The sequence below is a fragment of the Bactrocera neohumeralis genome, chromosome 6 (assembly GCF_024586455.1).
Source record: "Bactrocera neohumeralis isolate Rockhampton chromosome 6, APGP_CSIRO_Bneo_wtdbg2-racon-allhic-juicebox.fasta_v2, whole genome shotgun sequence".
In the NCBI taxonomy this organism is placed as follows: domain Eukaryota; kingdom Metazoa; phylum Arthropoda; class Insecta; order Diptera; family Tephritidae; genus Bactrocera; species Bactrocera neohumeralis.
In genome coordinates this window covers 31,043,999-31,060,386 of record NC_065923.1, presented here as the reverse complement: position 1 = coordinate 31,060,386, position 16,388 = coordinate 31,043,999, and the positions used below count along the sequence as shown (strand labels likewise).

The following is a 16,388-nucleotide window of genomic DNA, read 5'->3' as shown; positions in this document are numbered from 1 at the left end:
CAAAAGTACCGTTATGGATATGTACGGCCCTTCTATATGATTACATACCTTTTCTTCTTTGGTTTCCAGTAGTCTTATTCAAACCGCAGGCTTTGTATATCACAGATTTTTTGAAGAAAATTTTTTCAAACTAAAAAAATAGGATTTCAATTCACTGTCATTTCGAAGTTCGGCTCTTCATAGCTTCAGAATTGAAAATATGTTTTCCGACTAAATTTGCAGGCAGATACAGAGCACATCTGGTAGGAAATTTCAAAATAAAACAATTCTATTGTTCTTGGATGCTACCCACCAATTTTTCATCTGAATCAAAATAGACAAACGACTAAAATTTTGAGTTCTGATGTCAGCGCGGATGCGGTTTAGTGCCGAGCGACTGCTGAAAATGACGTCGTAAAGACCTAGTTTTGAAAATTTTCTTTTTATAATTTCTCAAAACAATTGTAAAATATTTTATTTTTTGTCTGAAAAAAAATTTTGAAAATATCTTGCAAGCTTACGCTACACTGACCATTAAGAGGCTCTTGATATGTTCGAAATAAAAAATTTCGATACAGAGAGCAGCTGGCGCCAACAGTTAGCAGCCGACCAAAAACGCTACTATTTTCTGAAAACCATTTTCTATTATTAAATAAATCCAAAACTTGAACAAAATACTAAAGTCATCAGCTTATACAATGTCAAACCAAGCATATAATCGGCGTAGCAGAAATGAAAGCACGTGCATGTTAATCAGCAGCCCCGCACACATACACGCACGCACACCCATATGCACTTAAGTATTCATGGCACACCGCACTGACATTACTGGCCCTTCAGACACCGTTTTTATAACTCTTTTTGCGCTGCGCTCTCCGCCGCCAGCCAACGGCACGCTAATGACTGGCAGTTGGCGCTAAAACTGGGCAAACTATAACCGCTTGGCCGGGCAGCGGAAAGCGGGAAGCGGTAAGCGGAAGAACAACTGTGACATTAACATTTCGGTGCACACAACTATGAAATGGTTTCATCGAAGCTTCCTCTGCGCAACTAAACTTTCACCCGCGCTATTTAAACGGCGAACAGCGCATAAAAACAGCAAATGCGCCCTGAAGTATGCAACGTTCGTTTTTCTCTTACTTTTTTTGACAAACTTTTTGTTTTCACAGTAACTTGCCGACAAAGCGCCAACGAAATGTAACAAATAGAAATGCGCGCGACGTACAAGGGCTCACAAATGACGCTCGCTTGTGAAGGCTGCCGCCCGTTGCGCCCGCCATCCCCGCTTCGAGCGCCAGCAAATGCAGCTGACTGTGTGTGTTTGTGTTGGCAGCATTTCGTGGAATAACTTTTAATTCGAAACATTTATGCATGAAGCTGTGACGATGACGATGACGACGACGACGACGATGATGATGGCGTTGAAAGTGACGAGCTGGCAGTTGCAGGCAACCCCACCATCAACATGCATGCAACATGCGAGGCAAGCCGAGTGAACGGCTCAAACTCAGGCAACTCATGCAGCTCATTTGCGCTTTTTATTTTAGCCGCTTTTGCTGCGCTTGCTCCATTTTGTGTTTTTTTTTGTAATTGTTTTTTTGGTGGGGGAAGCGTTGCCTGCTGGGCAGCGAAATATTTCGAGTTGACAAAAACTGTAAATTGCATTAATAGATGCATGCGATGGCAACGAGCGGAAGCAAAGTGTTGCAACGAGTGACTGAATGCCAATTCGGCGGCTGTTGGGCACTGGTTTGCTGCGCGCGCGCGGGTGTAAGTGGTGGCGCCAGTGGTGTGGCGGCCACAAATGCCTGAATAATTACTCACTTTGTTCAATTTACAGTTTCATGTTACCATTGCGCGCGAGCCAACGAGTTGTCAGCCAAATATCAGTCAACCATATGAGCCACACACACACACACACGCTCACACACATACACAAAACAGCAAGTGCTTGACTAGTGTTGAAGTGCTCGAAATCTAACGTCGCGCCCGATAGACGTGGCTGCAATGTAATTATGCTTCAAGTGTTTGAGGTCATTTTAATGAATACTCAGCAGTGGCTGAGTGCTGCTGATGGACGTGTGTTGGACGGACGGTCCAGTTGTAAAAGTGCTAATGTATGCAAAATAATGAGATGATTTAAAATGTTGATATGCGGCGTGGCTATAATACCGCTCGTAGTTGGTGTGGCGGCATTTTTCGGCTTGCCACAGTTGCCGCTGCCAGCATCATGCGGTTCACCGAAGATGGTCGCACATTTAATACAACAAAGCAATTATGGTTAAAGCGCGCGTGGGTGTGTGCGTGTGTATGTGTGGTGTGCAATTGCAAATTGAGTGTTAATTATTGGCGATTTTGTTGTTGTTCTCGCCTCCTTTGTGTATGAATTTCATAGTAATTATATTATTGCAATCAAATGAATTTATTTATCCGGCGTTGCCGCATTAATTAATGAAATTTAAATGAATTTTTATTCAAGTGCTTCGAAGGCGTTGATTGGTTGGCTTTAATTCATGATTTTAGTAGAGGAATAAAATATATAACAACATCTGATGAGTCGATGTTGCGAGTTTTCAAGAGAAAAATTCTGCGAAAGATTTATGGTCCTTTGCGCATTGGCCACGGCGAATATCGCATTCGATGGAACGTTGAGCTGTACGAGATATATGATGACATTGACATAGTTCAGCGAATTAAAAGACAGCGGCTCCGCTGGCGAGGTCATGTCGTCCGAATGGACGAAAACACTCCAGCTTTGAAAGTATTCGACGCAGTACCCGCCGGGAAGACCTCCACTCCGTTGAAAGGACCAGGTGATGGAGGACCTGGCTTCGCTTGGAATATTCAATTGGCACCACGTTGCGAAAAGAAGAAACGCCTGACGCGCTGTAGTTAACTCGGCTATAACCGCGTAGGCGGTTTCTATGCCAGTAAAGAAAAAGAAGAAGAATAAAATTTATTTACTATAAATTCTAAAGTTAAGGGCACTGACTCGGAACTTCGGTACTAAATTTTAATAATTTCGACTTGTTGCTGGATTGAGAAAAAAATGCCGTCAGCCTACTTTCGTAGTGCCCTATTGAAAACCCCTGTATATATTACAGAATGAAGAAAGAAGTCAGCCTTGGCTTAATAGAAGAATTGAAGGGCTAATTCGGGTGTCACCGAACATTTTATAAAATTATACGTCATTTACATATTTTTCAAATAAAATATAATCATTGGTTCCTAATAGAGACATCAGATGGAATTCAAAATAGCGTTATATTGGAAGAAGGCGTGGTTGTGAACCGATTTCACCCATATTTCGTACATGTCATCAGGGTGTTAAGAAAATATTATGTACCGAATTTCATTGAAATCGGTTTAGTCGTTCCTGAGATATGGTTTTTGGTTCATAAGGGGTGAAAAATACCACATGTTCCATAAAAAATTACGTCCAAATATGGTTAATGTGAAAAATAGATAATTTATGGCTTAGTGACACTTTAAATTTTGTGGGCGTGGCAGTGGGCTTTTGCCCATCTTCGAACTTAACTTTCTTATGGAGCCAAGGAATACGTGTACCAAGTTTCATCACGATATCTCAATTTTTACTCAAGTTACAGCTTGCACGGACGGACAGACGGACGGACTGACAGACAGACATCCGGATTTCAACTCTACTCGTCACCCTGATCACTGTGGTATATATAACCCTATATCTGACTCTTTTAGTTTTAGGACTTACAAACAGCCGTTATGTGAACAAAACTATAATACTCGCAACATTGTTGCGAGAGTGGAATAAAATATAATGAATAGAACTTGAATTCGGTACCCAATATGGCTTACCTTCCGGAGAAGAGTGGGAAAGGGACGACTTGGTCAGGGACACATGTATAAGTGTCAATACGGTTAGATTCAAAATAGATAAATGAGTGAAAGGTAGTGCTTTTTCAGCAAAATTAGTTATCAGAATTGCCTGCCTGTCGCTTAGCAGACCACAACAGTGGCTTCCAATCAGAGCAATTAAAGAAAGCCATCTTGTTCTGACAAAGAGTATGCTCAATTATACAACATATATATAGATAGCCAAGTGGCTTTGAAACCACTAAAGTCCCTTAGGGCTTCAAGGATAATGAGGGAATGCCTTGAGCTCTTGGTAGAGCTAGCATTCAAGGTTCCAGGACATATTATTATTCCTGGTAATTGCGAGGCAGATAAACTATGTTTTAAACATAGCTGAGGCTCTTAGGAATTAATCCTTAACTTGCTCAATAAGCAGACAAATTTGGCATGAATGGAATGTGTGCCGCACATATCGACTATCAAAGTTCAAACAAAATGACATAGGAACTCTTATAGGAGTGCTAACAGCTTACTGTCCTATAGGTAGACCAGCCAGTGCACTAGGAAAACCATACAATGACTATTATAGAATATGTAAAGAGGTAGAAGAAGAGTATACTATAAAGCACCTTCTTTGCAAATGCAAAACTTTGTATAGGAAAATAATATCAACTATCGGTCAAATGGTTTTTGACGCTGTTTTGGAGATCCCACATATAAAACTATACCCGACGTTGCAACTCTGCACTAACATTGCTTCCGGCGCGTTCGCGTCTTTCTTGGTGGAGACACAATATTTTTCCGTGAAAAAATATTTTAATAATACCTTAGTTTTATCTTCTTTAAACTATTATATTTACTTTTAAGTCTTAAGTTTTTAAAATCAAAGAAAACGGAAAAATGTGTATATTAATTTGTCATAAATGTCATTCACAATAGTAATTGAATATACTATTTAAGCAAGTACCCGCATATTCTCTGATTCAACTCGACAATTTACTTTGTGACTTTAACCCTTGTTTTTTTAGACGTGTGGTCTTCAATGAGACAAAAGTGTTTATGAACTAGGTCTTTTTGACAACTGCTACTTGGCTTATCTCAGTTTAGTTTGCTTTTTCCAAACCCATCTACTTCGGATCGAACATTCTTGATGCATGCCCTTAAAGCAAAGTTCATATTTCGTTCGGTCGTCCTCAAAAGTTGGTTTTCTTTATATTGGAAGTGCTTTCTACGTGCAGGGTTCCACAGCTTGCGCACAACCTCACTAGAAGAATAGTAGTTTTATACACATTCATATAGCGAACCATTTGTTTCAAGACCGACGCCCGCTCGCAGCTGCACCTCCGGTGAACAGACGCTGCAATTAAATTTCTGCAAACCCTTAAACCGAATATGTTGGAGTGACTCTGGTGAAGTTTCCTCTCTTTTAACCGTGACTCCACATCTTACACAAGGGTTACTAACGTTTCCCGGGTGCGCGACGAGGACGCAAGAGTTGGAATTGGGTATAGTCCTACAACTATAACTGCTTACCCAGAAGCATAACTGTTTAACATACTTGTAGTTCACTTTACCCTTAAATGCTGCAGTCCAAGATCTGATCGGTGTCCACGCGATTCTTTTAAGAAAAGTACTGTCAGATATAGATATAGAAATTGTTGGAAAAAGTTGAAATAGAACCATTTCATTAACTTCTTTAGTTATGGTATCGAATTCGAAAGATCAAGACTGAAAATCCTTGGAACTCTGACCGCCATTCATCTAGTTAAACTAACCGGTTAGATAGCTCATCCTTTAAGATTAAGACGCCGGAGGATCAGATATACACCACCACTTCATAAAGCCTTTTGTAAGGGCAGTTAAACAATCCTGTAATTGTATACAGCTATCACCAAAACGCCTTTAATATTTTTTCTGCTCATATAGCTTTTAGAAACGTATGGGAAGTGAAGAATTCGCAGAGGCGCGGTGAACACTTTTACGCATAGATCAAAGCTCGCCGGGAGGGTTAGTAAAGGTGCGTACTGTCGGAAATTATCTGATTTAGAATGCAGCCTTCTTCGGAGAAAAGAATATCCAATCCGACAGTGGCGCTATTAGTTGCGATCTCACTTTAAGCTCGAAACTAGTAGGGATGTCAAGATTCCTACCTCTGTCAACGAGTTATTACATAATCAGACTGGTTTGGTGACCTGACCACAGCGGTATTGCAGGAAACTATAAAGATGATGAGCTTACTTAGTCAAGCACTTTAGTCTGACTAGCTGCACAATGGAAGTGGGTAGAGAAGGTCGGTGACTTCTTGCAGCTCACTACTGTATAATTGAGTCTCAGGCCAGCTCAGCAAGCGTTGGTCAACTACAACTGCTGTTAAATGGTACGTCAGGCTCAGGGTACATTATAAGAGGTGTAGTGAGCTCTTTTACCCTCATGGAAGTTCAACTTACAATAGTTGTAGAATTTCTAACTGGACAATGTGCGAAATTGTTGCATGCGGTTAGATAAAAAATTTTTCCGGGCACCAATTGCATAAGCGGCTTGGAAGAAGAAGAGAGAGAATCAGTTCATCAGATCAAACTAAGGGGAACCCATTTCGAGGTTCCCTACTTTTTTAATGAAAACCACAGAATCTCCAAATGTACTGAGGTTTGTTTACTATCATTCGAAAGAACATCCTTTACCTTTTATTTTTTGAATACTATCTTTTTTAATGTTAGCTGTGGCTACGTTTCAAATGATTCATTCGATGAGTCCAATTTTCGACGACTCGTTCGGGCATTTCGACTGCTTACTGGCGAATGAAACGCGTAATATTTTGCTTCAAGGCCTGAATCGAAGCGAGATTGTCCGCATAGACTTTGGACTTTATATATCTTTACAGGAAAAAGTTTAACGGGGTAATATCACATGATCTTGGTAGCCAATCGAGCGGATTAAAACATGAAATTATCTGCTCACCGAAGTATTCTTTCAATAAATCCATTGATTTATGCGATGTGTGGGAAGTGGCACCACCATTGACGGATACGTTCTCACCGCCATCATTTTTAAAGAAATATGGACCGATGATTCCACTGGCCCACAAACCACATAAAACCGTTAGTTTTTCTGCACGAAGTGGCAGCCCTTGAAGCTCTTCAGATTGCTCTCCCTCAATGGGCCTCATCGCTGAACAAAATTTGGCTCGAAAACGTCGGATATTTACAAAGGTATGCAGGTTACCAATATGCGGGATCAGTCACAGAAGCAAACCAAATATTCCAGATTATTTTCTTAGAACACATTTCTTAAGTCTCTTGCTATCGACATTCATTGAACTTGAGTTTGATGCTCAAACTACTATTATGAGCCAAACTTTTATGAAAATTCATTTTGACATACTTGCCACCTTGCCAACTTGCAGTAAAGTATCCATTTTCTTAATGCGCTCTTAAACGTTTAAATGGTCAGCACATTAATAAGAGTTTATGCACTCAACTGTATTTATGTGAAGCAATAAATCTGACATTCGTAAATATATCTATATAAGAGAGATGTACACACACTACAAAATACAAAGACACGGTAAAATTGATATATCGACGCATTGAATTTCAAAGTGTTTGATTAATAGTGAATTAAATGTGCAAAATTTATGGCAATTTAAATCTCAAATGAATCGCCAGCCTGTAAAGATTTTGCCAACACAAACACAGACATATACGTATGCAGCAGCGCCACGCAGCACTAATAGAGATCGGTTTGTGCGTACGGCATAAAGGTGGTGGTGAAGTAGTCCATCAGCGCTGTGGTGTTGCCAGCCTCTGTGGTGAGCATCGTATTGTAATTTGTCTCCGCAGCATTTGAGGCATCCTTGGCCTGCTGGGCCGCCAAATTGAATTGTATCAAAATTATGAGGTAACTCGTAATGCCGCCACTCACCTGTGTATGAACACAACAACAAGAACAACAATAATAAATTATAGTTTTCAATTATGCGCATACAATGGTTATTAAGCTGCGACCACTTACGCCATAGAGCGTCTCCATGTCCAGGGTGAAGAAACCGCAAGCAGAGAAATCAACTGAGTGATTTAGTAATTTGAGTGATAAGTGGTTGACCTATTTCGCATAGTCGCACGCAAACCGGGAATAACAAGGATACAATTGAGAATTCGCATTATAAATGTCTGGCTGTAAATATGCGAAAGCTGATGGGCACTCAAATGTGCAACAACCAACAGCCTCACACACACACACACACACACACACACACACAACAATAGATGAGCACTTACAATTTCGTAGAGCAAATTATTGTCGGCCACGACGCCGCATTTGTGCAGGCAAATGCCGGTGCGTTTCGACTCGAGCGACGTCTTCCAGCTGAGGTAAATCAAATAGATGCATTTGCCGGCGGTGTAGCTGAGGAAAATGGTCGTTATGGCGGGGCTCTTCGCCGAGCGAAACAGCGATGGTATGGCCTGAAAGTAGACCATTGTTAAGAGAAACTGTAGCAAGAAACGCTTCTTCACGCGCTGCTCAATCAAACTGCTTACTTGGCCTTGCGTGGCGCAATACAAGAAATACAATTGTGCTGTAAAGATGAGAAAACCGTAGGCCATTAGCACCAATATCGGATAGCTCCATAGCTCGTTCACCAGTTTGCCAATTTCGCAGATTTCATCGTGCAATTGACACAAATTGTTTAGTTTCTCCTCCACCTTTTCGATATCCTTATTGAGTTCGCTTTCGTAGACCATATTGAATGTTGGCGGTTGGCTGGTGTATTTATACGGCTTCTTTGGTGTCTCCAGTGCATCGCCGAATGAGTTTAGGGAGTGTGCGACTGCGATAGAAAAATTATAATTCAATGTCTGGAATTTGAATAATTTTAATAAGTGTGTTGATTGCCTTAATGACAAGAAGAAAATAATTTATTATATTGACCAGTAGAAGGATCTATTAGTAATGTAGGGAACTAAATTACAATACGAAACAAAATTTTAAAAATATTTTCCTAAAGAACAAACAATAGCAAATCTGAATATGGGTTTTTCTACTCGTTAAAATTTCTTTTCTTTCTATCTTAATTATTTTATTGTGATTACATCGCTGAGTATGAGTTTTTGGTTCGTCGAAAATAAGTCTCGAAATACATGTATATTTTCTTAACTGGCAGAAATGTACTATCTTTCCATAAACCAAATATTTGCAGAACAACCTGACTTTCACTTTGATATAAATAGTAACTATAATTTGTTAGTCGTTGCTTCTATTTTGGGAATATGTTTTCTACTAGAAGAATTAAGTAACTTGGAGCAACGAGTTTTCTTTCAAAACATTAGTTTATAAAAGCTTCTCACATTAGCTAGTGAAAGCTTCAAATTGAGCTTCCAAATATGAAAGCTTTGGAATATGAAAACTTTAGAATGCGAATGCTTTGGAATATGAAAGCTTTGACGAATAAAAGCTTAAGCTATCGCAAATAGGAAATTAAATGAAATAAATAACGAATGCGTACATAAAAACTGAAAGAGCGAAAAATATTGAAAAATTTATAAAAAATAAGCAACACTAAACTCTCTCTCATTCCTTGGGCCTTGCTAGTCTCACTTCTTTGAACTTGCCATGGCTTTAGGCATCTTCTAATGTGACAATGAGAGCCCCGAGAAAAATTAAATTAAGACAGTAATAGTGAAGTAGATAGATAGAAAAGACATAAACAAAATAAATATTTACAAAAAAATTTCCTTCAATAATTTTAATTGTACACAGTATTTTAAAAATAAGTATATATAAAAGGTTAAAATCGTTTAAAAACTACAGCGCATTCCCTTAAACACATTTATTTGGTTCAAAAATAGTTCAAAGGGAGATAAATCTTGCGAAAATGGCAGCTGAGTGATGACCGCCGCTTCTTGTTTGGTAGAAAACTGTTCGGCTAAAATGTGTCGGCGCACTCAGGTCTTTTGGTGCGAATATAGAATTGACACGCTTTTTACACAAACGTGAACCAAAATAGTTGAGACGATTCATTAGCTATGTTGAGATCATTTGCTATCCCTCTGACTAACACCATAATTTCCAAGCACTGTTAACTTTTAAGCTTTTCAATGACTAGGTCGTAAACCTTCACCGAATGCTTGATGTTACTAGAATACGTGTTTTCGTGATAGTGTAGACTACGCAAAATGCGTCTGGGACATTTTCACCAATTTCGCGGCCGTGATTTCATTGGAAACTCACAATTTGGAGCAAATTCGCTTTACAAAATCCTCGCATCGGAAATAAACAGTTGTCAAATACACTCCAGTTGATTGCTAAGGTTAATGGTATTTATCAATCAACTGTATTTTTGATTTTTACAATGGATAAAAATATCGAACAAAGTATTTGTCTTAAATTTTGTATTTTGAACTAAATTTCGTGTTCGAAATTATTGCGAATGTTGGAAAAGGCTTACGGTGATTCAGTTTTGTCAAAAACACAAGCCTACGAGTGGTACACAGCATCCAAAGACGGGCGATAGATCGGTGAAGACATCTGGACGACGAACATGCTGGATGGAAAATCAATCATCAAGCAAGTGTTAGAGAGATGACAAGAGAGTTTGACATTTCTCGCGAGTCCGCTCGAATAATTTTGGTTAATGTTTTGAGTTGAAACGCGTTCTTGCTTGACTTGTCCTGATAAAGCTGAATTTTTTTCAAAAAGAGTACCGTAAACAAGTCTTTTTGGATATGCTTGATAGCACAAATTACAATCCCACATTCATGGAGAGAATAATAATTGCCGATGAGACATGAATTAATGAGTTTGACATGCAAATAAGTCAACAATCATCGGAATGGAGGAAAAAACGAGCCGAAACCAAAAAACCGCTCAAAAATCAAGACGAGGCTCATTGCATTTATATATTCGTAGTTTGAAAATATGTTTGCTCAATTTTTAACACGAGAGATTTTACTGCAAGTAATAAGGGTATTTGGTCCCTAATTTCATACTCATAGATCATATTGCTCCAGATGACCACAGATATAAACATTTGTCTTAATTTAGTATCATTTACAGAAAATGTTTTTACTTTAGATGTCGCTGTGTAAGGTTTATCTTAAATTTAAATTTGTATCTACAGATTATTTGGTAAAAGATAAAGGACAACACTGTTCAATTCTGTAGATCATTTTTAACACCAAGACCTACTACAAGTATAGCTTACAATATCACATTGCCTGTAATTACATGCCATGCTCAAATGAGTCAGTTAAAAGAAGCAATTAATGACTCATCGTATTTCTGTTAAAATTTACTAAATTTAGTTCAATTAGCAGATGACAGTTTATTAGAAACTGTTCTTAATTTTGTTTGTAAATTCTGCGTGTAGCGTGATTTCTCTTGCTCTTCTTGTGCTTTCTATTTCTAACGGAATATACAATTTATAGGGTGCACAATTTGACGCTAATTGATTATAAGTATAACTAATTGTGGAATTAGTTAATTGTACTGATCATTAGGAATTTTCTAAAATTAATGTTCATTGAACTGTTGAATGGTAATTTCAGAAAAAAAATTAACTAAACTGCATTACTTTCGTTAATTGAACAATTAGTCGCTTAATTAGGCTTGATGTGTAGAAAGAGAAATACTTATATTTTTCATAATAATATTAAAGACCGTAATAGTTTGTGAGAGAAAAAAATATTAACTTTATAATTCCATATTCGTGTATGTTCGTAAAGCATGTTTTTAGTCACAAGGACTCAAGTAAACCTACTTTCACGGCGAGTCTAAACTAAAAAATGATGAATATTTAAACAAAAATCTTCCACAGTCATCACTTTTGATTAAATTTTTTTCAAAATCGAAACAAATTTTACCTTAAAATTGCCACAATCAACACGACAATTTAGCACTCACTTGGTGAAATTTTATTCCGCGCCATATTGTACGCCTTAACCGCCTCCATGTGAGTAAGCTCTTTATACAAGTATTCCAGCGACGGATCGATTGAGACATTCGCAATGGATGGTCTTCGAAAAATCTGGCCACCACCATCACCACCGTTTTCGGTCCAACGCTTAAGTCGCTCATGCGACTCGACCATGTCTTCGAGCGCCATGTTGATAACAAAGAAGCGTTGCTTCAAAGCACTCAAAGTGTTCGCAAACCAAATCTTGTCCAACGAATTGTAAAGGGTTGGAAAACAAGAAAACAGCCACAGTATCGCCTTCCAGTCCGTGAGCTCAACCAACGTTATATAGGTGGATATCAAAATGATCAGTTCACAGACGACCGTGAGTACGATCATTAAAAGTATGTTTTTCGCTGTCTTCGAAATGTCTACGTACACATTCTCCTTCAAGAGCTGTTCGTCAACGGCGCGTATGCGTTCATAGAGCTCGCCAGTTTTCGACTGATTGCGCAAAGCGGACAACTGATCGGTGATCATCATGCCGAGACCGATGTACGTCAGAAATATGCCAATGACGAAGGTCAGCGTGCCTACAGGGTGATGCGTTATGTTTTAACTCGTTGTAGTTGTAGTCTAAAAGCGCAATACTCACTTTGTGAAGCTTTCAATTCGTGATCCTCGCTCGAGAAAAAGTATATGAGCAAATTGTAAAGTACAACAATAGCAAGCATAGTGGCAACAACAATTGCAGTGCCAATTTTGCTGCTTTGCAGCGAGTGTACGCTTCGGAATGCCTGCAAATTATGTGGATAAAGGCCGAGCAGCTTGCAGAATGTAAATAGGGTGCCGAAGTGCACCAGTATCGGTTGCACCGTCTGGTGTGCCATTGCCTGCTATTCTTCTCTATTTAACTTGTGTTTTTTCTGTAACTTCAACTTCACTAAAGTCAGTCAACACGTCGAAGTACGAAAGGCGAAAGCGTTGCGTTGCGTCTAACGGTGTAGCGTGTACTGGCACAAGCGCTGCTGCGCCGGTTGGTTGGTGCCACCATGCGCTGGCAGGCACTTAGCATTATTAAATGCATTTAATATGCACACAGGAGATTAAGGATAACAGACGGGCGCGCGGACGGCGGCGTAGCCGTCAGTCAGGTGGCCAGTCGAGCGGCGTTAATGTTTTGGGAAATAACAAAACATCTACTGCGGATCTATAAATAATTGCGATTATCAACGGAAATGATGACGAATGGCAGTGGCAATAACTCCATGTACATAAATTAAATAATGGCGCGCATAATGCAATGCTGCATATTTAATTGTGTTGAGAGTAGCAGTTAATTAATATTAATTACAAATCGATCGCTTTAAAAAGTGCAGCTCTTTTGATGAGCATTTAATTATTGCGCAATAAAAATTAATTGAAAATATTTTTTTTTATTTTCTGTTTTCAAAAGTCATCTATTTTATGAAGTGTCAATCGAGGAAATAAAGGAGCGCACCTGTGACCCCGGGGAGGTTTTGAGCGCAAATTTTTTATATTTCATATTTATGAATAAAATTTATTATTCCATTTTCTATTTTGACAACTGGGTAAAATAAATGAATATTATGTGAGAGGTACATAAATTAATATTTAATAACTTTCCTCCTTAAAATCACAGGGGCGGGGCTTGCATGACTTATGTAACTTATTTATTTTACTTTTTTATGCCGAATTGCTAAGGTGGGTTTGCGTATTTACACTTTTCAGTTATAAAACCAAATTTATTTATATAATTTAGTCCAAATATTTACCGTTATAAATACAGTTATAAATTGTTCATTGAGTGAGGACAATATCACAAAAATTTTGTCAAATAAGTGGATCATGTAAATCTGAACCAACATAAGACATTAAAAAAATACTCAAAATACCGCCGATATTAATCCGATTCATAACAAATTCACTTCAACCACGTTAAGGGCTTACATGAGTTTCCTCGGGTAAAAAAATCGACTTTTTCCAACATTTTCCCCCCATAAAAAAATTAAATATTTTATTAGATTCTTATTGCTACAAACATACAAAGAAATGTTGAAATTTTTGGAGAAAAATATTTTAAACTTGGCCATTGCGACGCCATTTCCCGTTCCCCCTCGAAAAAAGGTGCGCTTGGCAGGATAACTCCTTACAGGAAAAGTGAAATAATACTTGCTTTTGTTAAAACCTTTACTTAGAGCTTGGACGAAGGAAAAACACTGAAAATTGCATTTTTGGCAGACATTTTTACAAAAAATTAAAACCTCAGTGACAATTTCGCGATTTTTTTTTCAAATAGCTGTAATCGAAAAAAAAAATCCTCCGTTCAAGTCTTTAAGAATTGTATCTCAAAGACCTGTGTAAAATTTCCTGAAGATCGGTTTAGTAGTTCTCGAGTAAAACGCGCTTAAAAAACGGCGCACTTAGCCTAGCTAGCCTCGAGCGCACATGTTCTCAAGGCTGTATCTCCGAAACTATTACTCAGATCAACTTGAAAATTTAGGACAATATTATTATAAGACAATAACTGACATTGTGTGAGAGCAATATCAAGTCAGAGGTTCATCAGATCAATTGAAAAGTACCCGTCCTATCAGAGTAAAACATATTTATTGGACAAAATTCGTTTTTTTTTCAGTTTCGGGGATCACCTCTTCATTCCGCGAAAATTTCGTCCCAACTAGTATTCTTTTAAAATCTGAGAATCTGAGCCTTTGTCATCGTTTTCACTGACTTGTGACCTGGTGCAATGCTTTGATGATACTCCACTATCTTTTCCTTCGAAAGCCGTCGTTTTTCGGCAATTTCGCTTTTCAAATGTTTTTACTAACGCTATGTTATAGTAATTTTTGGTGGTTCTTTCTTTTCTAAGGTAGTCTATAAAAAATAGGCCATGCGCAACTGAAAATACAGACTCCATAACTTTGCCAGTCGGGTGTTGCATTTTTTCACGCTTTGAAGCGTGTTCGTCGTGAGCAGTTCACTCGGATGACTGTCGATTGAACTTCGGAGTGAAACGATACAGCTATTTGTTATCCTTTGTCACATATCGACGCGAAAAATCGGGTTTATTACTTTTCAAAATCTTCAAACATTGCTCTGAATCATAAACTTGTTTTAGTGTTTGGTCAAAAGTGAGCTCGCGCGGACTTTTTTGATATTTTCCTCGGTAACAACGGCTTTAGGGCGTCCACTTCGATCAGCGTGTTCGTCATTGAAAGGGCAATTAAGAATAAAATTGTTTTCAGAAATAAAATAATATTTTTATAAATTTCTCATTTTAGCAGTGTTTACATGTTATATAAAATAATGAATGCAAATAATCTTACTTCATAATGCTTCGGTATAGAATTACAAATATATGAATTGTACTAAAACCCATCCGCATTATCTGAAAGGTTTTTCTGTCCGAGGGTTATTCGCCGTGCAATTGAAGCTGTACATAGTTCTCTAAACAATGATCAACCACAGTTTTGACCTGAAATTTTGCTGGCCAGCAACGACCACAATTTTTTGATAAAGTTCAACTTTTTTTTTTTTAAATTTTGATTTTTTCGGTCGGGAGTAGTTGTATGCATAATAGCATCTAGTTCAATGAGAATTATGTTAATGTTTCCTCCACAGAGAAGGTAGTAATCGCTACAGTGCAGTGCAGAACCTCTATTAAGCGCCGTGTAACTCGAAAACCACTTCTTGTTTGTTAAATTTTATATTTTGTATACTCTGAAAATTTTAAAACAATTGATGCTCTGGTGTTTTTAATTCTCAAAATCACTTTTTTTTTTTGGTTGTCACATTAGGTATGACACCTTACCTATAATAAATACAATATATTTAACTACCTAAAGTATATACATATGTTTATCTATATGTAATACCTACTGCAAATCTTCACAAATTAATTACCAGTTTAATAAAAAAAGAATAAAATATCTGCAGCGATATTGTCAAAAATATGCAAAGTGTTTTACCATAACCATAACTGGCTTGCCATAACTTTGTCAGATCTATTCTCTAGCTGTTTTATTCTCTATTTTTAAATGCTTGCTCTAACAAGTTCATACACGTCGCTACGTAATTTATTATATGATATTATACCATTTATCAATGGTGAAATAAAATCAAGTACACCATGTCGTATACGTAATATATTTCGGTGCATTACTCCGCCCACAGATGGCAGATATAAATCAGCGCATTGATGTATTTATTCATTACGCGCACTCTTCACATTAAAACTCTTCGCTGTACTTGAAACTTTGTTCATTAACAGTTAAGCGGCTTCAAAAGCTACGAAAGTGCGCGTGCACACACGCTCCTGCTCACAGTTGCGCTACTTTGGCGCTTTGTTTGCAATTTTCACTCTGTCAATGAAATAATTTAATTCAATGCAATTCGATGAATTCAATGCGAACGACGAACTTCTACGAGTGCCACGCCAAATTAATAATAATGTTGCAACTCACTCACTCAACGCTCGATGCTTGATATGAATTATAATATTGGTGATTGCATGCAATGCTGCTGCACGCGTTGGGCTTTTGTGAGCGCCAACAGCCTTGGTGAATACCCTTGAATGTGGTCGAGGGTATATTTAAGTTTTTGTATGTATGTTTGTGAGTCGCTTTGGGTGCGCCTATCTCTACTCACTTAATTAATATAGTAA

At 38.0% G+C, this 16,388-nt stretch overlaps 1 protein-coding gene and 1 long non-coding RNA gene across 2 annotated transcripts in view; one reads left to right on the top strand and one right to left on the bottom strand.

Annotated features, from left to right (window-relative positions):
* The window catches only part of LOC126761122 (uncharacterized), a 73,333-nt gene that overhangs the window by 25,075 nt on the left and 31,870 nt on the right, over positions 1-16,388 (top strand). The gene's annotated exons all lie outside the window — the stretch shown is intronic.
* LOC126761106 (gustatory receptor for bitter taste 66a) lies at positions 7,269-12,689 on the bottom strand. Its single transcript, XM_050477051.1, has 6 exons — positions 12,357-12,689; positions 11,710-12,294; positions 8,349-8,638; positions 8,088-8,273; positions 7,822-7,911; positions 7,269-7,731 (listed from the first exon to the last, which is right to left on the bottom strand). Exons 1-6 carry the CDS (start codon positions 12,589-12,591, stop codon positions 7,537-7,539), a joined length of 1,581 nt encoding a protein of 526 aa, XP_050333008.1. The 5' UTR covers positions 12,592-12,689; the 3' UTR covers positions 7,269-7,536.

Bases quoted from the DNA above. Each gene is read 5' to 3' on its own strand.
- LOC126761106 (XM_050477051.1), bottom strand. From the start codon at position 12,591: ATGGCACACCAGACGGTGCAACCGATACTGGTGCACTTCGGCACCCTA. The intron at 12,295-12,356 runs GTGAGTATTGCG...ATCACCCTGTAG, and splicing joins CGAATTGAAAGCTTCACAAA to GCACGCTGACCTTCGTCATT. The intron at 7,912-8,087 runs GTAAGTGCTCAT...TATGCGAAATAG, and splicing joins ATAATTTGCTCTACGAAATT to GTCAACCACTTATCACTCAA.